The 24,868-nt window shown below is 42.1% G+C and overlaps 1 protein-coding gene across 2 annotated transcripts in view; it reads left to right on the plus strand.

The window, feature by feature from the left end:
- Positions 1-8,812: 8,812 nt before the first annotated feature.
- The window catches only part of nfx1 (nuclear transcription factor, X-box binding 1), a 71,158-nt gene continuing 55,102 nt past the window's right edge, over positions 8,813-24,868 (plus strand). For both annotated transcript variants that reach the window (XM_043689966.1, XM_043689967.1), the window contains exons 1-3: positions 8,813-9,008; positions 13,556-14,650; positions 20,356-20,517. In XM_043689966.1, the coding sequence (XP_043545901.1) occupies positions 8,975-9,008; positions 13,556-14,650; positions 20,356-20,517 (1,291 nt within the window). In that variant the 5' untranslated portion in view covers positions 8,813-8,974. The remainder of the gene's footprint in view (positions 9,009-13,555; positions 14,651-20,355; positions 20,518-24,868) is intronic.

Genomic DNA, 24,868 nt, shown 5'->3' on the forward strand with positions numbered 1-24,868 from the left:
TTAGCATTTGGAAAGGAAGATTCTTCTGGATAAGAATGGCCACTCCCCTGTTTTTTGAACTAAAAGATGAAAAGAACACCTGACCAAATCCTCGCTGCTGTAGCTTCAAATGCTCCTTATCAAGTAAATGTAGCTCCTGTAAAAGGACTACATCAACCCTCTCTTTTTTAAGACTTGATAATATCTTTTTCCTTTTAATTGGCGAGTGGCTCCCCTTGACATTCCAGGGGAATTGTACCAATTAAATGAATGACTAGCCATGGACATTCAAGAAAGTCCGAGACCCCCCAGGAAGAAGAACTCCACTCAAAAAGCATTGAGTAGAAACCGTAAACAATTCACGTAATTTTAAAAAAACAACCTTTAAAACAATTAAGTCAAGACAACTACGAACTACTCCTAAAAAAAAAGACAAAATTAAAAGGAGACATTCCCCCCTGTCCACAGGGGGCACTCCTACCTTCCAGTAATCCCACCATAACCCCTTCCAGCTAGAGCCATGCCCTCGGCCCAGACATTACTAAGTAAAATAAACAAATGCCAATATCTTATAATACAAAAATTAGAAGTAAAGGCAACCAACCCGCCCCCTCCATATTGTTACCTAGGCATTCTTAACAAAACAGCAACGTAAAATAAAATATATAAAATTACAATCCCAGCAAATATTAAGGAAAAAAAACTCAAAAACATCCGCCAACAACCAGATAAACCAAGCAAGTCATTGATAAGAGTTAAAAGAAAAATCCTGCCCCAAGGAAGGATGGAAAAGAGGAAGGGGGAGGGAGGAGGAAAAAAAGGGAGATAAAATAAAGTGATTGTCCATATAGTTCAAGTCCATCAGTCTATTTGACAGCATCTAAAAATTATTTTACTTTTTCCAGCGATCCGAAGTTATATGCAGACCTTCTATGACTGAAGCGCAGTGTTGCTGGGTTGAACATGGAGTACTGAATATTTAAATCCCTCATACGCTCCTTTACCTCATTAAACGCCTTCCTCTTGCGAACCATAACCGGAGAAAAGTCCTGAAACTGCATTATTTTGGATTCCTTGTATACCATGGCGTGGGGATCCTTCCCAAAGCTCTGGATGCCTCCAGTAGCATTTGTTTTTCCCTGTAGTGCTGAAGTCGAACTAGGACTGGGCAGGGGTGCTGGTCTGACCCAGACCTGCGCACAGCAACCTGGTGGGCCCGCTCAACCAACACCCGGCCTGACTCAGACTCCAGTTTCAGCAACCATTGCTTCAAAAAGTCAACAAGCTGGCTTTCCTCCTCACGTTTGGGAAGGCCCAGCAACCGAATATTTTTCTGACGACCTGACCCACAGAAGATTCAGCAGTGATCGCAGAGATTGCGGCCCATTGCTCCGCCCCTCCAACACGCTGCCCGAGTTTCTCGATCTCTCGGTCATGCTTCTGCAGCATGACCAAGATCAACACCCACCTGGACTGGGTCTCTTCAATCGATGCATCGATCTTCTCTAAGAGCTTGACAAACTCCGAGCTCAGGCTCGCCTCTGCAGTTAAGTCCCCCAGGACGACCGCGGACGCATCTGTTGCTGTGGGGTTGGGGGGGCGGTGTGGTCCCTGCTTGTTGTGAACTCCATAATCCTTTACCTTTCATCATTTAAAAATGTATCAAACTGCCAAAGTTTCATACAGAATGACTAGCTGCTGGGTAAAAGCTATTTTTAGTCGTTTAAAAAGTCTTAGACCTACTGGGTCGCCGCCATCTTGAATCCCCAAGACTACATTTAATATAATGCTCATAAGATAGAGTAGCAGAATTAGATTATTCAGCTCATCAATTCTGATCCGCAATTTGAAGATGGCTGATATGTTTCTCAAATTCATTCTCTTGCCTTCTCTCCATATTCCTTGATCACCTTACTAATCAAGAACCTATCTCTGCCTTAAATACGCTCAATGACTTGGCCTCCACAGCCCTCGACGGCAATGAATCCCAAAGATTCATTACCCACTGACTGAAAAACTTCTTCCTCATCTCAGTTCTACAGGGTTGTCGCATCATTCTGAGTCTGTGCTCTTGGGCCCTAGTCTCTCGTACTAGTGGAAACATCTTTACCACATCCACTCTATCCAGGCCCCACTGTATTCTGTACATTTCCATCAGATCCCTCGTCATTCTTCTAAACTCCATTGAATGTAGACTCAGAGTCCTCCCTCCTCCTCACATGTGAACCTCCTTTGGTTTCCCTCAGCTCATCTTTTCTTAGATACAAGGCCCAAAACTGCTCATAATATTCCAAATGCAGCCTGACTAGAACTTTATAAGCTTCAGTAGTACATCTCTGCTCTTGTATTCCCACCCTCTTCAAATGAATGCGAACATTGCATTTGCTTTCCTAACTGCCATCTAAAACTGCAGGTTAACATTAACAGAATCCTGAACTAGGACACCCAAGTCACTTTGTGCTTCAAATTTCCAAAGCCTTTAACCATTTAGAAAATAGTCTATATATCTATTCTTCTGACCAAAATGCATATACTGTATTCCAACTGCCATTTTTCTGCCCATTCTCTTCTAGCATGTCCAAATCTTTCTGCAGCCTCTCACTTCTTCAACAATACCTGTGCTTCCATCTATCTTTGTGTCATCTGCAAACTTAGCAACAATGCCTTCAGTTCCTTCCTCCAGATTATTAATGTATAATGTGAATAGTTGTAGTCCCAACGTGGACCCATGTAGAACTCCACTAATCATCGGCTGCCATCCTGATTCGGACCCCTTTATCCACACTCTGTGCCTTCTGCCAGTCAGCCAATCCTCTACCTATGCCAGTACCTTGCTCCTACAACCATGAGCTTTTATCTTACTTAGCTGCCTCCTGTGCAACACCTTGTCAAAGGCCTTTTGGAAATTCAAATAGTTCATGTCCACTGGTTCTCCTTTGACTAATTTGCCCTTTCCCTCCTCAAAGATGTCAAACAGATTTGTCAGGCCTGACCTCCCCTTGACATACATGCTGATTCAACCCTATTTTACCAGGCACTTTCAAGCACTCTGCAATATCACCATTTATAATAGACTCTAAAATCTTTCTAACGTCAGGCAAACAAGTCTAGAATTTCCCATCTTGTGCTTCCTTCCCTTCTAAATTAGGGATGTTGCATTTGCCATTTATCTGTAACCCTCGCTGATTCCAGTGATTGCTGAAAGATCACCACCAATGTCTCCACAATCTCCTCAGATATCTCTTTCAGAACCCTGGGGTTTAGTCCATCTAATGCAGGTGACTTATCTACCTTCAGACCTTTCAACACCCCCAACCCCTTCTTCTTAGTAATGGCCACTACACTCTCCTTGACCCCCTGTTTCTCTTAAAGTTCTGGGATGCGACTGATGTGAATATAGGAGTTATCGTTAGTAAGATTGCAGATGATACCAAAATTGGAGGCGTAGTGGACAATGAAGTAAGTTACATCAGAGTACAACTGGATTTTGATCAGATGGGCCAATGGGCCAAGGAGTGGCAGATGGAACTTAATTTAGATAAACGCGAGGTGCTGCATTTCGGAAAGACAAATCAAGGCAGGACTTATACACTTAATGGTAAGGTGCTGGGGGGATTGCTGAACAAAGAAACATTGGAGTATAAGTTTATAGTTCTTTGAAAGTGGAGTCGCAGGTAGATAGGATAGTGAAGAAGGCATTTGATATGTTTTTTGTTTTGGTCAGCACACTGACTTTGTGAATTGGGAGGTCATGTTGCAGCTCTAAAAGACATTGGTTAGGCCACTTTTGGAATATTGCTTGATAGGCTTCAGAAAGATTTTCAAGGATGTTGCCATGGTTGGGGGGTTTGAGCCTAGAGAGAGGCTGAATAGGCTGGGACTATTTTCTCTGGGGTATCAGAGGCTGAGGGGTGACCTCATAGAGGTTTATAAAATCATGAGGGGCATGGATAGGATGAATAGCCAATCCCTGGGGTGGAGTTGTCCAAAACAAGAGGGCATAGGTTTAATGTGGGGCAACTTTATCATGCAGAGTGTGATGCGTGTGTGGAACGAGCTACTAGAGGAAGTGGTGGAGTCTGGTATAATGATAACATTTAAAAAACATCTGGATTGGTATATGAATAGAAGGATTTAGAGGGATATGGGCCAAATGCTGGCAAATGGGACTACATTAATTTAGAATATCTGGTCAGCATGGATGAGTTGGATCGAAGGGTCTGTTTCTGTGCTCTACAACTCTATCATCTCTTCCACTGTGAAGACTGATACTATTCAGTTCCTCCACAATTTCCCTTCTCCTAATCACTACTTCTCCAGTCTCATTTTTTGGCACATCAATGTTCACTCTTGCCTCTCTCTTACCTTTTATATATATATATAACAGCTTTTCTAACCTTCTTTTGTATTACTAGCTTATTTCAACTAATGTTACTAAACTAAGGACTCTAAAATGCCATGGAAAAAATAATGCTTTCGTTCCAAATATCACCTACAAGTATTCATGTGGGTGTTACGCATGAGTTGGCATTTTAATTTTGCAATTTGACATCATAAGCCCCAAAATATTTCTGAGCTATAAACTTATAATTGTTGTTTTAATTAATAATTCTTAACTCAAAATGTCTGGCATTTATGTGTTCGTCAGTTGTTTATTATCTAAATATTTTTAGTTAAGGTTGGTAAATCCCTTATTAATGTTGTACAACATAGTGCAATGTAAGTGTGCAGGCAAGCACATTCACAGTCAAGGCTCATATTGCACACTGTCCACTCTAATTCTTGGTCTTCAAATATCATTAAACTAATGTTAGTGTTGCTTTTCACTTGTCAGCTTGTGGTCTGTTTTATTTGAAATTTCTGGATTGGCACATATGCTATTTAATTTCTAACTTTACACAACCATTATGATGTTCACCTAGGGAATTGGTTTAGCTTAGTTGGCTGGATTATTGGTTTACAGAGCAGTGAGATGCCAACAGGGTGGGTTTAATTCCCATCACCGGTTTGAGGTTACCATGAAGGACTCTCCTTCTCTACCTCTTCCCTTGCCTGAGGTCTGGTGGCCCTCAGGTTAAATTACCATCTGTCGCTTCTCTCTAATGAGAAAGCAGCCCCTATGTCTGGTAAGACTATGGCAACATAACAACAGATGTTCACCTCTGACATCCATATTTGTGATCGATGGGGGATTTCTCATCCTTGCTGTCAACTTAGCTTGAAATAAACATGAGAAAGTGAGAGTCCTCTGTGTCATACATAAATACCATTTATATTGTCTAATTCTGACAGTCAACACTTTGGGATCCCTGTCAAGATTAGAGTGGTGCTGGAAAAGCACAGCAGGTTAGGCAGCATCCAAGGAGCAGGAATATCGATGTTTCGGGCAAAAGCCCTTCATCAGCCACATGGGGCATTGTTGGTGGAGAGCCGAGGCTTCCTGAAGGGCTTTTGTCCGAAATGTCGATTTTCCTGCTCCTCGAATGCTGCCTGACCTGCTGTGCTTTTCCAGCACCACTCTAATCTTGACTCTAATCTCCAGCATCTGCAGCATTCACTTTTGCCATCTTTGTATTCCTGTCAATATTCAAGTATTTCTATCCAGATTGCATCTTACTCTGAGGAAGGGTCAGTGGATCTGAAACGTTAACTTTGATTTCTCTCCACAGACACTGCCACACCTGCTGAGCTTTCCCAGACTTTGTATCTTACTCTGACGATTTTCTCCCAAGCCCTGCTTCAACCAACATATGACTGATAATAATGGTTCCTTGCCTACATACTACTACGCCAAATGCTTATAAGAGGAATTCCAATTGCAATACACTGTAAATTAGCATTTTTACAAGAATCCTTTTGGAAACTAGAACTCTGTGGAAACTATAGAGCCTTTCTTTCAATTCATTGGGCTGGTGGTGCAGTTAGAATCATAGAATCCCTGGTGTGGAAACAGGCCATCGGCCCAACAAGTCCATACCAACCCTCCAAAGAGCATCCCACCCAGACTCACTTCCTTAACCTATCCCTGTAACCCCACCTTTTTCATGGCTCATCCACCTAATCTACAGATCCCTGATCAGTACGAGTAATTTATCATGGCCAATTCACCTAACCTACACGTCTTTGGACTGTGGGAGGAAACCCACGCAGACACAGTAGAATGTGCAAACTCCACACAGACTTTCACCCATGGCTGGAAATGAACCCGGGTCCCTGGTGCAATGAGGCAACAGTGCTAACCATTGTGCTGCCCCTTATAGTTTAACATACTGGTTAACAATCCATTCAATGGCTTAACTGACACAAAGTGAACAGTTGTGATGCCACTAGGTATGGGTTTTCTCAGGAGTGAAATTGTGACTGTGTCAGACCATTGCCCCGGTACTGAATATTTCAGCAGTTCCTCATGAACATTGGCCCCATCTTCCATAGCCTGTCAGAGAAGTATACAACCCGGAAACGGGCCTCAAGTGGTTGAACATTCTCTGCATGTTCCATGGCATGTGAAATCTGGGATTTCCCATTCTAATCAGGTTTTTGCTGATAATGTTCACAGCAGGAAGTGCCCCACCAAAGATTACAGCTATTAACAGTCTGTACTATGTGGCTGGAGGGAACATAGTCCTACACTTTGTTCTCTCTTGTTGCCTGTTCCTGGCTCTCCAGTAACACTGCCACCTGTGGCTGGAGGGTGCACCATTCTCTCGAGGCTCTCCATCAAAACATCCCATGTGACTGATGAAGGTACCATACTCTCCTTCCTCTTGGGGAATAGTGCCCCATGTGGCCAGAGGGAGCACCATCCTCTCCTGGTTCTCTGGACACAGTGCCTCTGTCTGGGGGAGGCACCATCCTGCCCCGGCTCTCCATGTACCCTGTACAGTGCCCGATGAGGGTGGAGGGAGCACCATTCACCCCAGGCTCTACGGATATAGTGCCCCTGTGGACGGACGTAGCACCATTCTCCCCCGGCTCTCTGGGCACAGTGCCCCTGTGGCCTGAGGAAGCACCTTGCTCTCCTGGCTCTCCATGTACCCTACAGTGCCCAATCTGGCTGGAAGAAGCAACATCGTCACCTGGCTCTCTGTGCGCAGTGCCACTTGTGGACTGAGTGAGCACCATCCCCGCCTGGCTTTCTGGGCACAGTAACTGATGCGGCCAGAGAAAGCATCATCCTCCCCTGGCTGTCCAGGTAAAGTGCCCCTTGTGGTTGGAGGGAGAACCATACTCCCCTGGCATTCTGGGTACAGTGCTCCTTGTGGATTGAAGGAGCACAATCCTCCCCTGGATCTCCAGGGACAGTGGCCCTGGATTTCCAGGTACAGTGCCCCCTGTGGCTGGAGGGAGCACCATCCTCCCCTGCCTCTCCAGATAGAGTGCCCCTTGTGGCTGGAGGAAGCACTATCCTCCCTTGGCTCTTTGGATATTCCTGAAGAAGGGCTAACGCCCGAAACGTCGATTCTCCTGCTCCTTGGATGCTGCCTGACCTGCTGCACTTTTCCAGCACATTTTTCAGCTCTGATCGCCAACATCTGCAGTCCTCATTTTCTCCAGATACAGTGCCCCTGTGGCCAGAGGGAACACCATTCTCCCCTGCCTCTCTGTTACAGTGCCCCCTGTGGCAGAAGGGAGCACCATCCTCCCATGGCTCTCTGGGTCCAGTGCCCCCATGGCCGGAGGGAGCACCATCCACCCCTGCCTCTCCGGGTACAATGCCCTCTGTGGCCGGAGGGAGCATCATTCTCCCCTGCCTCTCTGGGTACAATGCGCCCTGTGGCCAGAAGGAGCACCATCCTCCCCTGCCTCTCTGGGTACTATGCCCCTTGTGGCCGGAGGAAGCATTATCCTCCCTTGGCTCTCCAGATACAGTGCCCCTGTGGCCAGACAGAGCACCATCCTCCCTTGCCTCTCTGTTACAGTGTACCCTGTGGCAAAAGGGCACACTATCCTCCTGGCTCTCTGGGTACAATGCCCCCTGTGGCCAGAGGGAGCACCATCCTCCCCTGCTTCTCTGGGTACAATGCCCTCTGTGGCCTCAGGGAGCACCATGCTCTCCTGCCTCTCTGGGTACAGTGCCCCCTATGGCTGGAGGAAGCACCAAGCTCCCCTGCTTCTCTGGGTACAGTGCCCCTGTGGCCAGAAGGAGCACCATCATCCCCTGGCTCTCTGGATTCAGTGCCCCCTGTGCCCAGAGGAAGCACCATCCTCCCTTGCCTCCCTGGGTACTGTGCCCCTTGTGGCTGGAGAAAGCACTATTCCCCCTTGGCTCTCCGGATATAGTGCTCCCTGTGGCCAGGAGCACAATTCTCCCCTGGTTCTCCGGGTAGAGTGCCCCCTGTGGACGGAGGGAGTGCCATCCTTCCTGGCCCTCCTGGTACAGTGCTCCATGTGGCTGGAGGGAGCACTATCCTCTCCAGGCTCTCCAGGCTCTCCAGGTACAGTGCCCCCTGTGGCTGGAGGGAGCACCATCCTCCCCTGCCTCTGGGTACAATGCCCTCTGTGACCTTAGGGAGCACCATGCTCTCCTACCTCTCCGGGTACTGTGCCCCCTGTGGCCAGAGGGAGCACCATCCTCCCCTGGCTCTACGGGTATAGAGCTCCATGTGGCCGGAGGGAGCACCATCCTCCCCTGGCTCTCCGGGTACAGTGCCCCCTGTGGCCGGAGAGAGCACCATCCTCCCCTGGCTCTCCGGGTACAGTGCCCCCTGTGGCCGGAGGGAGCACCTCTCCGGGTACAGTGCCCCCTGTGGCCGGAGGGAGCACCATCCTCCCCTGGCTCTCCGGGTACAGAGCTCCATGTGGCTCCGCCCCGGCCGCTTCAATTGGCTTGAAATGAGAATGTGACACATGCGCAGTAGGGTGGGCCTGGGGGTTGTCGTTTATTTTCTGTCAGTTTCCCCCATCCTCCGGCCGCTGGCTGAGTTGGGGTTTTGTTTGGTCGGAGGCCTTTGGCCTTGACAATATCCTGCACAATGTGAATGATAGCGGCGGGGACATGATGGCGGTGCCCAGGGCCGGAGAGCCACCAGGTAGGTCACCCTCGCGGGCTCGGGACGGTGAGGCCTGGGACCTGGATCCGGGGCCTGGGGCTAGGCCTTATAGTCGGCTCCGTTTTTCCAGTGCGGCTGTGGATGGTGGTGTATAGCAACTTCTTGCTTGAGGTCGTTAAAACCTCCCAACCTTGTGTGCGAGGCGACCTAATAAAGTCTTTAATACGGTCGAATTTGATAGATGAAACTTCAAATAACTGGAGTCCAAAACGATGATTCATAATCATATTTCTTTAATTATCGAAAAATTGCTAATAATTCCCATAAGGAATTAATAAATCTCAACCCGAAGTGTGAGCAAACAAGAAAGGAATAGAAGGATACACTGATCAAGTAGGAGGAAGCTCAGAGTCTATAAATCTCAATGTAGTCTACAGTATTTAGATTAAGTGGTCTGACTTTATTTTGCTGCAAACTCTCTTTCTTTTTTAAAACCTATTGAAACAAATAGCATCACTGGGTAAAGGTTGAAGTGAGGATTTCCAGGACTGGTGTGAATGATGGCGATGTGGGCTTCAATCCAATGTCTTTGTAAATATGATGCCCTTGTATAGTCTATGCAACTATTACCATCAACCTTTGGTGTTAATCCCAGCCTATAAGAAAGTGAGGACTGCAGATGCTGGAGGTCAGGGTTAGAGTGGGAATCATTCCTGATGAAGGGCTTATGCCTGAAATGTCAATTCTCCTGCTCCTTGGATGCTGCCTGACTTGCTGTGCTTTTCCAGCACCACATTCAACTGTAATCCCAGTCTATAAATGGGATTTCACATAAATTAATCTGCAAGACATATGAGACCTTCAAATAGTGAAGGATCATCATAGATGCAAGCAAAGTAAATAAAGTTTGGTGTTGATTTACTAAACCCTCTTAATATAGAATGCAGTATTACAGTTTTGGAGTTCAGGTTAAAAGCATGTGCTTGTTGCATTTTATTCTGTTAATATGTTATAACTGTCACTTAATTGCATTTATGGTGCATCTTGAATGTCCTCAAAAGTCTCTGTACACTTCACCAGAGTGGTGAATAAAAAATGTGTAAAAGTTAGGAGAAGTAGTTTTAAAAAAAAAAGTGGAAAATGTAGTTCCAAATAAGGATGGCATGTGTCTGAAAGAAAAATTGCAAACAATATGTTCCCACATGCCTTTGTCTGCCTTTGTCCTCCTAACTGGTTAAGGTTGTAAGTTTGGAAGATGCCATTCAAGCAGGTTTATTTACTTTCTCTGCATCTTGTAGCTGGTTCTGCTACCACTGAGCAGCTGGTGAAGCATGTAATTTTTAAGTTGGTGAACAGACGACTGATCAAGTCAGTCACTTGATCAGTCATTGAGTGTTTTTGGAGTTACATGTGAATTGAATTAATGGTGAGTATCTTAGAGGAATGCTTCGCAAATTATATTGTAATCCCATTTTGACACACATTACCATGCCCCTCGACTTCAACAAAAAGACATAGATCATAGAGATGTACAGCACAGAAACAGACCCTTCGGTCCAACCCGTCCATGCCGACCATCTGCATAGTAACTGTTGAATTTTGCTTATTATACATAATGTTATGATCATTATATATGAAAATCTGTGACTGATACTAAATTATTTTGTGGAAAGGTTGTTTTATTGTGTTTCAATGTCTCACAATCTAGCAGCAAATGATACTGCACACCTAAACCCCAAAGTGATACTCAAGGTTGGTTGATGTCTGATCTGATGTAGGCAATTGAGCTTCACACAAATGCTGTTAACAAAAGGAACCATCACTTTTTCAATGTGACTAGTGCAACACTAGTTAGTGAGTAAGAATGTTGTCAGAGAACTTCTGAAAATGGTTTCGTGTAAAAATTGTTTGGATAAAGCTGTGGCCAAATCCAGTTGTTCTCAGGAACTTTTGAAACCGATTTTGCACCCAGTCAAACTTTTTGTATTCTTTCCCTTCAATTTGGATGAGATGAAGTGCACCTTCAAGTGGCTGAGATGATTGGTCATCACATAATTGAGACATTGTTTGATTCTCATTGACAGAAAGAAACTTGTAAAATTGCGGAAAAAAGTCATAGTTCACCTTGACCATTACTCTCTCAAGATGCAGTTTGCTTCAAGAACACTGATTTGATCAGCCAATTGAGTGTTTGTGTTCTTTTTCTTGCACAATTGCATTTAATTCATTTAATTTCCCCAAATTTAAGAACTTTTAAAGTTTCCTTTATCTTGACAGCAGGTAACATCACAATAATCCAATCCCATGTCTTCAAACACATTTACAATTAGATACCCATGAAGTCAGTTTACAATTGATGTGACCTGCTGGACTGCTTCAACTCATTTTGTTCTCGGTTCTTCTATTGTATTGTCCCTGTAAATAGTGCAGCAATCCAAAGAGCTAATAGCAAATCTCTTCATTAGGACGTACGCACCTGACCTATGACCTGCCAGAGCCAGAAAATCGTTAGTACTACCAACAATGCAGTCTCATGGAATATATTTGTCCTCCATGTACCCTGTAATTCACTGAATAGTCCATCTCATAGCCAAGGTTTAAAGACAGAACAGTGGCTTCAAGAATACTATTTATCCATGTATAGTGTACAAAAGCTATTCTGTGTGCATCATGTCGTCAGTGCTCACCATCAATTTAAGCAGCTAAACAGTGTATGGATCACAGATACTCCACCAGCAGAGATTCTTGATCACTTGCAGTTGCCTCAATTCCCCACTACATATTGGTTTTTAAGGGAGACACAGCTGCAAGTTTGTTTGCCTCTGCTTCTCCAACATTATTTTACACCATTTTGATTGACAAAGAACAAAAGAAAACTACAGCACATGAACAGGCCCTTCGGCCCTCCAAGCCTGCGCCAATCCAGATCCTCTAACTAAACCTATCACCTATTTTCTGAAGATCTGTATACCTCTGCTCCCTGCCCATTCATATATCTGTCTAGATACATCTTCAATGACGCTATCGTGCCTGCTTCTACCACCTTCGCTAGCAACGCATTCCAGGCCCCTACCACCCTCTGCTTAAAGAACTTTGTACGCATAGCTCCCCTAAACCTTTCCTCTCTCACTTTGAAATCATGACCCCTAGTAATTGAGTTCCACACTCTGGGAGAAAGCTTCTTGCTATCCACCCTGTTTATACCCCTCATGATTGAGGTCTACAAAATCAATGAAGGAAAGCACCCCTTTGCCTTGACCACTTTACTGACTTGCTTTGCCACTTTCAGGGAACAATGGACCTGAATACCCAGATCTCTCTGTATATCAGTTTCCCCCGGGACCTTTCCACTTATTGAATACTTCACTCTTGAATTGGATCTTCCAAAATGCATCACCTGGCATTTGCCTGGATTGAACTCCCAACTGCCATCTCTCTGCCATCTCTCTGCCATCTCTCTGCCATCTCTCTGCCATCTCTCTGCCATCTCTCTGCCATCTCTCCCAACTATCTATACTCTGCTGTACTCTGACAGTCCCCATCAATATCTGCTACTCCATCAATCTTGGTGTCATTCGCAAACTTGTTAATCAGGCAACCAATACCTTCCTCAATATATAGTCCCAAGATGGATCCATGTGGAACAGCACTGGTCACAGGTGTCCATTTTGAGAAACTCCTTCCACGATTACTGTGTCTCTTGTTGCCCAGCCAGTTCTCTATCCATCTAGCTAGAACACTGCAGTCATGTAAAGCATCTTTGCCTGTGCAATCTGATAGTTCACCTCAAAAGATGCTTTTTCAGTTCCTTTGGATGCAGTTTAGGCCCTCTTCAATTGTTCTTTCAAATGCTCCTCTTTCTATTTGCATGCAGTATTTGTATGAACAACTTGTCTCGCTCACTATCCATTCCATTGGTCACATGATTCCATGATTTTATTAACTAATGATTATAGTCATGTGTCAATTAACCTACAGCAGACGTGAAGTGAAGAAATCCTTGGAAATTGTAGGTGATTTCTAATCAACTTGCTCATCTTGTTAAACATCTCTCTAAACATTTTTGTGAGAGATTAAGGTAGGTTAGTCAATTCTTCTGCCAAAAAACAGGAAAATTAGAGAAAATAGGGATTACTGTCTTGTAAACCTGAGTTTTCAGGTAGGAATTATCTCATGTTCATGTTGTTACCTGTCTAAAGCTATAGCTTAATACTGGGGCTACATACTCTGCATTTTTATGTCAAAAAGAGCAGCACTCCTAATAGCAACTACTGCAGGATGCTGCAATTTACTTTGCTCTATTTGGGAAAATGACTATTTAGTACTCTGCTTTCTGCCTTCTGGCCAATTTTGTCTACTCTTCCTTTAATCTTATATCTTAGTTTGCAAACAAATGCTGCGCAATATTTAGATGATTGCTGAAAGTCTCTTGTGCCTGCTTCTGTTCTGAAAGTTTCTGAACGTGAGATTTTTCTAATTATTTTTAATGATGGTTATGCTATTCAGATTATGAGAGGGAACTCGGATAAATAATCTTTCAGTGCTTCATATGAAACTCCTAATTGTTATGTATTTGTGTTTAACAGGTGGACTGGAACTTAATCCAGATGCTGCAGATTTCATTCCTCGGGAAATGCAAGAAACAGAAAGAAAAAAGAAACCAGAGGATTTTGGCAGGAACAATAACACAAATCTATCATCATCAAGGCAGCGACCATTTCGTAGTTATCGCTGTGGTTTAACACACAAGGGGGAGTATTCTCAGCAGTCAAGGAATCATTATGATGAAGACCCTACCTCTGATCCCAGAATAAGCAGTGAGGGGCACAGGACTAACCAGAATAGAGCAGGCATGCATAGTTTCCAAAATCAGCGGCGACACCGTGTAAGAGAAGAGAAGGCCTGTTCTGGAGAAATGTCACTTGCCAATGAGTCACAGCAGGAAATTGCTGGAAATCTATTGCAGTCAAGGCTTTTTGAAAAACATTTGGTGGAGGATAGCGCACAGAAAGACCCAGTGGAGGCAGGGGCAGAATGGGTGGGGCACAGAAAGATTCACAGTTCAGACCAAGAAAATTGGAGAGCACCAGAAAATCGGACTGGAGCCAAACCAAAGAAAGTTAACTTGCACATGTATAAATCCAGTCGAGGAATCGTTAACCAAGGAAAATTTGCTTTTGAGAAAGACGCTAGAACATTTGGGAAAAAACACAATATAATTGAAAACATGAGCCCACCAGAGACGAATCAAATAGAAAACGCTTGTGAACCTTCTGTAATGGATAAAAATTATGAAAGATGCAATGATCAGTCACAGAGAAAGTTTCTTAAAAATAGAAGTAGCCAGAGAGAATTCACCTGGGGCAAACCGTACTCTGACAATGAAGCGTACAGAGGTTTGACAGCAGACAATGTTCGGACAGGCACTGGTTTCACCACGACTGCTTCAGCAACGGATACCAAGACTGATTTCAATGAGGAGAGCGTGAATCCTAAATTACAGGATCGTTTGACCCACCGAACACAAACATGGAAAGTGGGTGAAGTAGAAAGAAGAAGAAAACGCCCAGAAGATCTACAAAAAAAATCCTTTGATTCGCAAAAGAAATCCTTTGATTCAGGAAGGAAGAGCTTTTGGAAAAAACAAATGGAAGTTCACAAGAGCAAGGAGACTCATACAGGTTCACTTCCTCAATCAATTCATTAATTACAATTTCTTGAAAATGCATTTTTACAAATTGTTGAATAAACAAGTCGTATTGTGGGAAAGTTCTTGAATTCCAGCAGTTATAGTGTTTTGGGATAGTTTTAATCTCTTGTTTCACCTTGTCTCATCACTTTCCTTGGATACAAAATTGGCTTGAAGGTTGGAGAGGGAGGGTGGTGATGGAGGATTGTTTTTCAGGCTGGATGCCTCTGACTGGTGGTGTGTTGTAAGGATCAGTGTTTGGTCCTTTTTTTTTTTGTCGTTTATATTAACCATTTGGATGTGAATATAGGAGGTAGGGTTAGTAAGTTTGGTGTAGAAGCTTACCTCAGTACAATGGGACCTTGATCAGATGGGCTAAGGAGTGGCAAATGGAGTTTAATTTAGATAAATATGAGATGTTACATTTTGGAAAAACAAATCAGAGCAGGACTTGCGCACTTAATGGTAGGGTCCTAGGGAGTGTTGCTGAACAAAGAGACCTTGGAGCGCAACTTCATAGTTCCTTGAGAGTGTGGAGTTGTAAGTAGATAGGATAGTAAAGGTGTTTTTTATGCTTTCTTTTATTGGTCAGAGCATTGAGTATAGGAATTGGAATTTCATTTTGCGGCTATACAGAGCATTATGACAGGTTTATAATACTGCATGCACTTCTGCTCTCTCTGCTGTAGAAACGATGTTGTGAAACTTGAAAGGGTTCAGAAAAGAGTTACAAGGAAGTTGCCAGGATTGGAGGACTATAGGGAGAGGCTGAATAAGTTGGGGCTTTCTGCCCTGGAAGAGGCTAAGGGGTGACTCTAGAGATTTGTAAAATCACAAGGGGAAGGATAGGATGAATAGCTAAGGTTGTATTTTTTTCCCGCAGGGTAGGGAGTCCAAAACTAGAGGGCATAGGTTTAAGGTGAGGGGGGAAAGATTTAAAAGGGACTTGAGGGTCAATTTGTTTTTCACACAGCGGATGGTAAATGTATGGAACAAGGAAGTGGTGGAGGCTGGGTACCATTACAACAATTAAAAAGCATCTGGATAAGTACATGAATAGGAAGGATTAGAGGGATATGGGACATCTGCTACCAAATGCAACTAAATCAATTTGGGGTATCTGATCAGCATGGTTGAATTAGACCAAAGGGTCTATTTCGGTGCTATATAACTATGACTCTATGACTAAGTGTCTTAAACTACTTGGGCTGCCTTCACTTTCTGAAAATATCGATTAGGATTGTGAATTGGCCATTCAGTTCTTTGAACCTAGCCTGCTTTTTGATAAATTTGTAGCTTCTACTCCATTTAGCTATCCACTCCTAATGTCTTTGGCTTCTTTGCTTGTGAAAAATCTGCTTACCTCTGCCTTAAGTATAATAGTAGGTTATCCTATTAATTTGGTACTAAAGACATTATGTGCGCTACACAAACCATATTGAGAATCCTTTCATTTTCTTGATTTTTTTTGTTTGTTCTGATTACCCCTTCTGATACATGTCTACTTAAAGCTTACAGGATTTTTTTATTTTAAAGACCAGTTTAATTGTGAGAAGTTAACATTAGCTTTTAAAAGCAGGGAGTTGAATATGAATAAGGCCATTCAGCTCCTGGAATGTGTTCCACCATTCTCTAAGATCATGGTTGATCTCATTGTGTCTGCAAATTTGATCTCATTGTGTACCAAATCACCTTTTCACCTCATTCCTTAACCAGAATTTATCAAAACATTAAAAGTAATATATTTTTTAAGCTGCTCCATGATTCTGCTTCCAAAATCTTTTCAGGAAGAGTTTTGAAGGCTTGTGACGCCCTGAGGGGGAAAGAAGGATTATTTTGCATTGCCTTTTGTGCTATTTATTAAATATGGATAGCACTGACATGACAGCCTTTATTCCCGCCCTATTTATCCTGATGATTTTAGGGCTGAAACTTTGTTATGACAGCTCAAATTCTGCTGCTGAGGCCAGAGACAGTCCTGCCCCGCTTTGTTCAGCAGCAGGATTCAAGGAGGCGTATTTCTGATCATAGCCAAATATGTGGCTACCATACCTAGAGTACAGCAGCCTGCTCAAGTCACCACAGGCCCAGTAATTTAGTCTACTAAGTTGATCTTAAGCCTGATGAAGTGTGAAAAGAGACATTAAGTAAACCCATTATCAAGAAAAGTGTCATAGAAAGCAGCCTTTAAGTATGTTTAGTTTCTACCTCCTCACCTGGTCTTCCAGCTGTTTCTTTATAATTATTTCTAACTGACTTGTTGAGACATGATGGGACTCAAACCTAGACCTTCTGATCCAGACATGGAACACTACAGCTCTGCTGTAAGAGCTCTTCTTGTGTACTCAAGCACTGAAACGATGCCATTCATTCATGTATCAAAGTATAATTAACATGGCATTAACAGACTTGGAAATCAGTGCAGCCCTCCAGTGTTGGTCAGTACTGAAGTTACATGCCTCAGCTGTGGTACTCTCAAGATGACCTTAGAGGTTTGTAAAATCATGAGGGGCTTGGGTAGAGTAAATAGTCAAGGTCTTTGCCCTGCGGTGGGAGAGTCCAAAACTAGAGGGCATAAGTTTAAGGTGAGAGGGGAAAGATTTAAAAGGGACCTGAGGGGCAACTTTTTCATGCAGAGGGTGGTGTGTCTATGGAATAAACTGCCAAAAGTGGTAGAGCGTGGTACAATTACAACATTTTTAAAAGGCATCTGGATGGATTAGAAGGATATGGGCCAAATGCTGACAATAGGACTGGGTCCGTTTGAAATATTTGGTTGGCACAGATGAGTTGGACTGAACTCTTGCACTGTTTCGGTGCTGTATGACTCTCTGATTGTATGAACTCCATGTTCCTGCCATTCCCCATTACCCTTCAACCCATTATTGATTAAAATAATGTCAATCAATCTCCTTAAAATTATTTTGCATGCTGGCATTGAAATTGCACGCTCTGGAGTTGTAAATTGCAAATATTTGTGACCGTATGAGTGAAGTAATTCCTCACCTTTTCACTTAAACTATGACCTCTAATTATTCTTTGTCTTAGGGGAAACATTCTATGCCCACTTTGTCGATCTTTTTAGCATCTTGCAGACCTCAATTAAATCTCCCCTCAGTCTTCCAAATTCTAATAAATAAAGGAAGAAAATGTTCAATCTCTGTTCAAATAAATCTTACATCTCTGGGATTAACCTAGAGTACCTGGTCTGAACTGCCTCTAATGCAATTACATCCTTCCTCAAGGTGGCCAAAACTATGCATTGTACTCCTGATATTGTCTCCCCAATACCTTGTACAGTTACAACAACACCTACTTTTATAGTCCATTCATTTATCAATCAACTCAAAATTCCATTTGCCCTTATTACCTGCTGTACTGCATGCCAGCTCTGTGATTGATGCACAGACACCCAGATCCCTCTGTACCAATGCAGTTTGAAGTTTCTCTCCACTTACTATTTTTACAACCAAAATGAATAACCTCTCTCTCATCCACCTTAAACTCCATCTGCCATTCATCTAGCCTCCTCATATCCATATGTAGTTTTCTGATTTTCATTGCAACTTACTTTCCTACCTATTTTAGTGTCACCTGCAAGTTTGACTAGAGTACATTCCTCTTCCTGCATCAAGTCACTAAACAGGACTGAACCCTGTGGCACCCTACTAGTTACAGCTTATCAATCAGGAAAAGATCCATTTATTCTGATTCTGTTTTTAGATGATTAACCAATCCTCTATTCAAGCTAATACAGTATCCCTAACTCCATGTGACCTTGTGTAATAACTTTTTGTACGGCACCTATTCAGATGCTTTCTGGAAATCAGATAAACAGCAATTTTTTTTTTTATTAACCAGTACCTGTGGGACCATGATTGTGCTGGTTGATAGAGGTTTATAACTGCAAATTTGTCTTAAATAAAACTTGCTAGCAAAGAGCCTTGTCACTCACACCCTCAACTGCTGCTTCCCTGCTGTTTTCAGACTTCTGAATGAACCTCTCTTGTTGATATGATTTTTCTCTGCACCTTCTCAGGTAACATTATATCCTGCACTCTTCTGATTTCTCCCCCCCCCCCCCCCCACACACACACACACAATGCACATTTACAGTACGATTTGCCTGTAAAGCATGTAAGATAAAACTTCAGTAATAACTCAAAATCAAATCAAACGGACTACTCAGACATCATAGACATTGTGATAATGCAGTAAACATCTGGTGTTTTAGGTATGTAATTTTTCCTGGTTTATCAAAAGTGCCAGTTAAAATTAAAGTTTGCTGTTCAGCTTTTACAGGTCTTCTATTATCCACTTTGCTTGCTACATCTTCAAAGAATTCCAGCAAATTGAAACATAATTTATCCTTCCATGCTAACTGGTTGCACTTTTGACTTTCCAAATGCCCTGCTTTACTTAATAATTGATTCAACAATTTCCCAACAGCACATGTAAAGCTAACTGGTCTTTCTGCCTCCCTCCTTTTTAGGCGTTTCTCTAGCGTTTTTCTGATCCATTGGACCCTTTGCAGAATCTAGGGAAGATTGAAATATATGACAATACCTCTGTTGTTTCCTTTAGGACCCTTGGATAGAGGTCTTCAGGACCTGGGACCTGTCTGCCTTAATCCTAATTGTTAACTCAATATTTTCTCCCAAGTGACGTTTTAAGTTCCCTTTTTTAAAAAAATAACCTCTGTGTTACCTGTTACATATTGGGATGGTTACAGTGTCATCCACCATGAAAGCTAAGGCAAAATTCAGTTTTAATGTTTCTACCAAGAATATGCTCAAAGGAAAGCTTCTCGTCTCACTGAATGGTGTCCTTTATGCAGCTAAATACCTGCAGAGATGGGAAGTGCTGTTTAATTGCAGCCCATTTGACCTATTTCTGTGGTCACACAGATGGCCAATTTAACACTATTCTTTAGCTTTGAATATGGCGCGGTGGTGAAAGTATGTCAGGTGTATCTCCGCCTGGTATATTTCTGCACCATTCTGTCAGCCTTTCTATCATCCAGCTTGTTGCCAAAAGCCTGCCGAGCGTGTGCCTAAGAGTTGTCAACTGTATACTGTAAACTTTAGTCATATGGACGCACATCAGACTGTCGAATTGGTAAGTACCCTGTCCTGAAAGAAATTAGTAAATCAGATGACTTCTAAGACCACCTGCGACTTTTATGGCTATGTTATCTGATAACTCAACTCAATTCACGATATTTAGTAGAAATAGATTTCTCAACTGACATGCTTGTCTCTGAATTCACAACACTGGCTTGCTCAACCACCATCATGGTTGTTACATGACCATGCCCTGCCATATATCTGTGGAGAAAGCTTGCACATAGAAATGTTAAAACAGTGGGTTAGAGATCAGTAATTTATAATCTTGGAAGCGATTACATGTATTGAATTAGGAGAATCTCTCCAGGCCTTTTTGAAATTGCTTTAAAATGTCTTCCTTTCTTAATAATGGGATGGGTCCCATGATATTTGTCACACCCTTTTCTGTTATTTAGCAAATACCACGTGTTACATTGTAATTTTCTAAAATATTCAAGTTTTTCAATCCGGTAACAGATGAGCTCTATTTTCTTATCTGATCCCTTCTAATACTCACCATTTTCTTTTATTTTCAGCAGCCTGACACATAGTTTGGTCTAACTAGTTATCCCATTTTTTGTTTGTTTGTCAGGATCTCTGATCGAGCAACTTACATCTGAGAAATATGAATGTATGGTTTGCTGTGAGGTGATCCGTGTGATGGTACCTGTCTGGAGCTGTCAAAGCTGTTATCATGTGTTCCACTTGAATTGCATTAAGAAATGGGCAAGATCACCAGCTTCCCAAGCTGAAGGTTAGTTTTGCAATAGACCACTGACTTGAAACATTAACTCTGTTTCTCCCTCCATAGATTATTAGAATGGCTGAGTATTCACAGCATTTTGTTTCTTCTGTTAGTGTTGGTTTACTGTTTAGTTTGCTTGCTGCATTAGAGTTTTGCACTCTGTTATAAAACATGATGCATAGAGTTAATTGATAGTTCTTGTAAAGACCATATTGTAGTGTGAGAAACTTGACTTTGGTTTCTCACACTATTAATGGCAAGCCACATTGTGTGCATGCCTACCTGTAGTATGAGTTTCACCTATAGGTGGTGCTGTTGATGTCCATTTTCAAATTCAAATTTAAATCTGATTCCTAAGATGTTTGAAAGAGACAATTGGTGTGCAAACCTTTCATGCCCCAAAGCTTAAGCCATGCTAAGTGTTTTTAGATCACTACTACAGTAACACTGCCCTTAAAGTTATTGATGTGTTCTTGAAAATTGCAACTTTAACTTTTAAGACTTCAAGGAAATTGCATTTTACCATTAAAGCCAATGCAAGAATTATTAGGTTCAGCAGAACTCTCCTTAGCAATCTTAAAATATTGCTGAAGTACTTTGCTAAATCTTTATAATAAATACATTTTCAATTACTTTTAAAAATGTGGAAGGAATCTAGCATGATATCTTGCTACTTCCCTCTTGCTTGCTGCTGATCCTGCTTTCTGAACCTCCTGCTCTTCACACATTCTGCTGGCTGTCCCTCCAGGTTGCTGCAGACTTTGCCCCCTGCTGACCGTATGGATCGCAGCCTCTGCGACTCCCTGACCAACTCTCTTGCTGTTCCAATAATTTGTGGCTTCTCTCATTTCTGATCCTTTTTTTGTTTTTTTTTGCAATTTGTTCTACATCCTGACCCAACCCAGGTAGAAGCTCTCTTTCTGAACTTTGCTCAATTGCTGCTGCTTCTGCTCCTGCTCCTCTGCTCACCTCCAGAATCTTGCGAGAGCTCAGTCACAAGTGATAGAATCAGGGGGCAGGAGGTTAGGTGAGTTGGGGAGTCCAATGGGCCACTAGTTGGAAGAATGTAATGAGGGTGAATTAGGGAGAGGGCAGGGCCACAGATCAGAGAGTCAGCAGCTGTCAAGTAGTTCAGGCAATATGATCCTATGAACCCAAACGTCATCGCAAACAAGGAAATTGAAGGAGCAGGAGAGGTCACAAGATGTGGGCTAGGCAGTAAGAAGTTGATTTAGGAAGCAGTAGAGGGTTGGCTGTGAGAAAATTTCTGGTAATGGGGGAGCTGCTGTTAAATGGCATTGATTGATTGGGTCAAGCAGCCATACGTAAGACTGGAGCGAAAAGACTTAAAAACAAATCTTGTGACAATTAACACAAGTACTGACCACCATTTGACATGAAACAGCATAAAATGTCAAATTGAGTCTTGTAATGTCATTTAAAAGGAATCCCAAGTTCTTGTTATGGTCCTCTTACATGACTTTAAAGAATCTCGAGAACACAAGTGGACAAGGAACCAACTAACAGGTATTCACATTTAAATTTTTAAGATTATCAAATCAGCATCAACATAATTCAAATATTAACGGGTAAATGAGATTTCAAATTACAAATGTTAATTTTACTCTGAATAATTAGAAAACAAATTTATTTTATAAACTACAAACATCCATGTCATTCCTCTGTCATTTGGTCCCCATAGCAGCCTCAGCCAGAATTTAACAACTCGGATGGTGTCACAATCAGAAGTCCAATTATAACTGTCTTTCCAGAAAGTTTCCTTGTTTCACTTGGCAATTTAAAGGACTTAGTTCTTTATATTTGAAAAGTGTGGCACTGGAAAAGTACAGCAGGGGGTCAGGCAGCAATCGAGGAGCAGGAGAATCGATATTCCGGGCATAAACCTTTCATCACCTTCCTGATGAAGGGCTTAGTCCCCAAACGTTGATTCTCCTGCTTCTCAGATGCTGCCTGACCTGTTGTACTTTTCCAGTGCCACACCTTTCTACTCTGACCACCAGCATCATAGTTAGGATAAATAAACAAGGGGGAGTCCAGGACTAGAGGGCATAGCTTTGGTGTGGGGGGGAAAGATTATAAAAGAGACCTAAGGGGCACCCTTTTCACGCAGAGGGTGGTACATGTATGGAATGAGCAGTCACAGGAAGTGGTGGAGGCTAGTACAATTGCAACATTTTAAAAGGCATCTGGATGGGTATATGAATGGGAAGGGTTTGGGGGGATATGAGCCAGGTGCTGGCAAATGGGACTAGATTAGGTTAGGATATCAGGTCGGCATGTATGAGTTGGACCGTACGGTCTGTTTCTGTGCTGTACATCTCTATGACAATGACTCTTAAGTCAGTCACAAGTTGTAAATAGTTGAGCCACCAGCAATGATCCCAATGACGCTTTGCTAAATGCAGGTTCCTAAGTGGAAATGGCCCCATATCCTGATTCTTTCTCTCCTGATTGTTGGTTAAGCCTTTACTGTCCCAACATCTTGAGCTCTTATCTTGTGTGGTAACTGTTTACGTGGGACTTCTTTGAATGCCTTTTGGAAATCTGAATATGTTACATCTAATAGTTCCCTTTTTAAATGCTTCGATTGTTGCATCTTCAGAATTCCAATTTATCAAAAAAAATTCCTTTGTGTATATAGTACAATCACGTTGAGCCAATGTGATTTTATTCTGACTTTGTAAATGTGTTGCTGCTACTTCCTCAATTGAATCTCTGCAATTTCCCAGTTATGGATGTTAGGCTAACTGGCCTACAGTTTTCAGTTTTCTATCGCCATCTTTTCTTGAATAGAAGTGTTACATGTTTTCTAATATGTTTGGACCTTTCCAGAATCAAGGGAGTTTTGGCAGATTGACTGAATTATCCATGATTTCTGCAGACGCTTTCTTCACAATCCTAAATTGGAAACTGTCAGGTCCATAGGACCTGTCAGCCTTTAACCTTTCCAGAAATTTGACACGAGCAACTGAGAGGGTGTCTTGAGTTTCTTCCTCCTTTTGCTCCTTGATTTTTCTCATTTTCTTGGAATAGTTTTGATTTTCTACTCTGAAGAAATAGAAAATGCTTGTAAAAACTGAATTTTCTTGTTTTTCCCTAATTTCTCAACCTCCTCCTTTTAAAGAGATCAATGTTTGATAGAAATACTCTCTTCCTTTTTGTATACATAGATAAGTTCTTACTTTCTATTTTAATGTTTCTTGCTACTTTGTTTCCATCTTCTAGTGTCTCCCTCTTATTGTTGTTGCTTTGCTGGTTTCTAAAATGACCCCATGATTCTAGCCTGACATTAATCTGTGCAGCAGCATGTCTTTTCTTTCAGTTTAGTGTCATCTTTAACTTCCTTAGTTGGGCATGGATGATATATGTTCATTTTTGAATTACTTTTTCAATGGAATGTGAGAATTATGAGAAATAGTTGAGAATTATGCAATATTTCCCAACTTTCGCTGCTGTTCATCAACTGTTTTATTTATTTTCAGGTTTACTGTAACCAACTGTTTTTAATCACACTTCGATAATTGCCTTTATTTAAAATTAAAACATTATTGTGTAGGCTTCTCCCCCTCCCATAGAATTTCACATTTAATCAGGTTGGGATAATTCATTCTTAGAGGATCATTTATAATTAGATCATTAATTTATCCTGTTTCGATACACATTCCGAAATCTGCTCCTTGGTTAATTCCAGGGTATATGTTTATTCCAAGTAACTATACCAAATACTTATGAATTTATTCTCTGGAGTTCTTGTGCCATTTTAATTTGTTCAATCAATGTGCAAGGTAAAACTGCCTGCAGTAATGCAGTGTTTTCTTAAGTCATCCCTATTATGGCAATACTGAACAGGGCTTTTGCCCGAAACGTCGATTTTGCTGCTCCTTGGATGCTGCCTGAACTGCTGTGCTCTTCCAGCATCACTAATCCAGAATCTGGTTTACAGCATCTGCAGTCATTGTTTTTACCCAATACTGAACAATGACTGACTGACATAAAGATGTGTTGATATGGTAAAATATTTTTGCTGAATTAGCCACTATCTGGAAGTGGACACTATCTGATGAATTTTACATTCTATTTTCCAATATTAAGTTCAACAGACTTACTTATCAAAAATTCAGAGTTTGTTTTACCCCTCAAACCTTCAATAGTGATAACTTGGGGCTACCATAGTCACAAATCAGTTCAAGTTGATGCATTAGACATTGCACTTAAGTATATTGTGGTGATTTTTTTCAAAAATGAATCCCTTGAATGCCTACTTGATGTATTATGGAACAGCTTCTATTCTCACCTCAGCACAATACAATAACCTGTTTGCACTGTTCCTCTGGTGATT

The sequence above is a fragment of the Chiloscyllium plagiosum genome, chromosome 5 (genome assembly GCF_004010195.1).
Source record: "Chiloscyllium plagiosum isolate BGI_BamShark_2017 chromosome 5, ASM401019v2, whole genome shotgun sequence".
NCBI classification, from domain to species: domain Eukaryota; kingdom Metazoa; phylum Chordata; class Chondrichthyes; order Orectolobiformes; family Hemiscylliidae; genus Chiloscyllium; species Chiloscyllium plagiosum.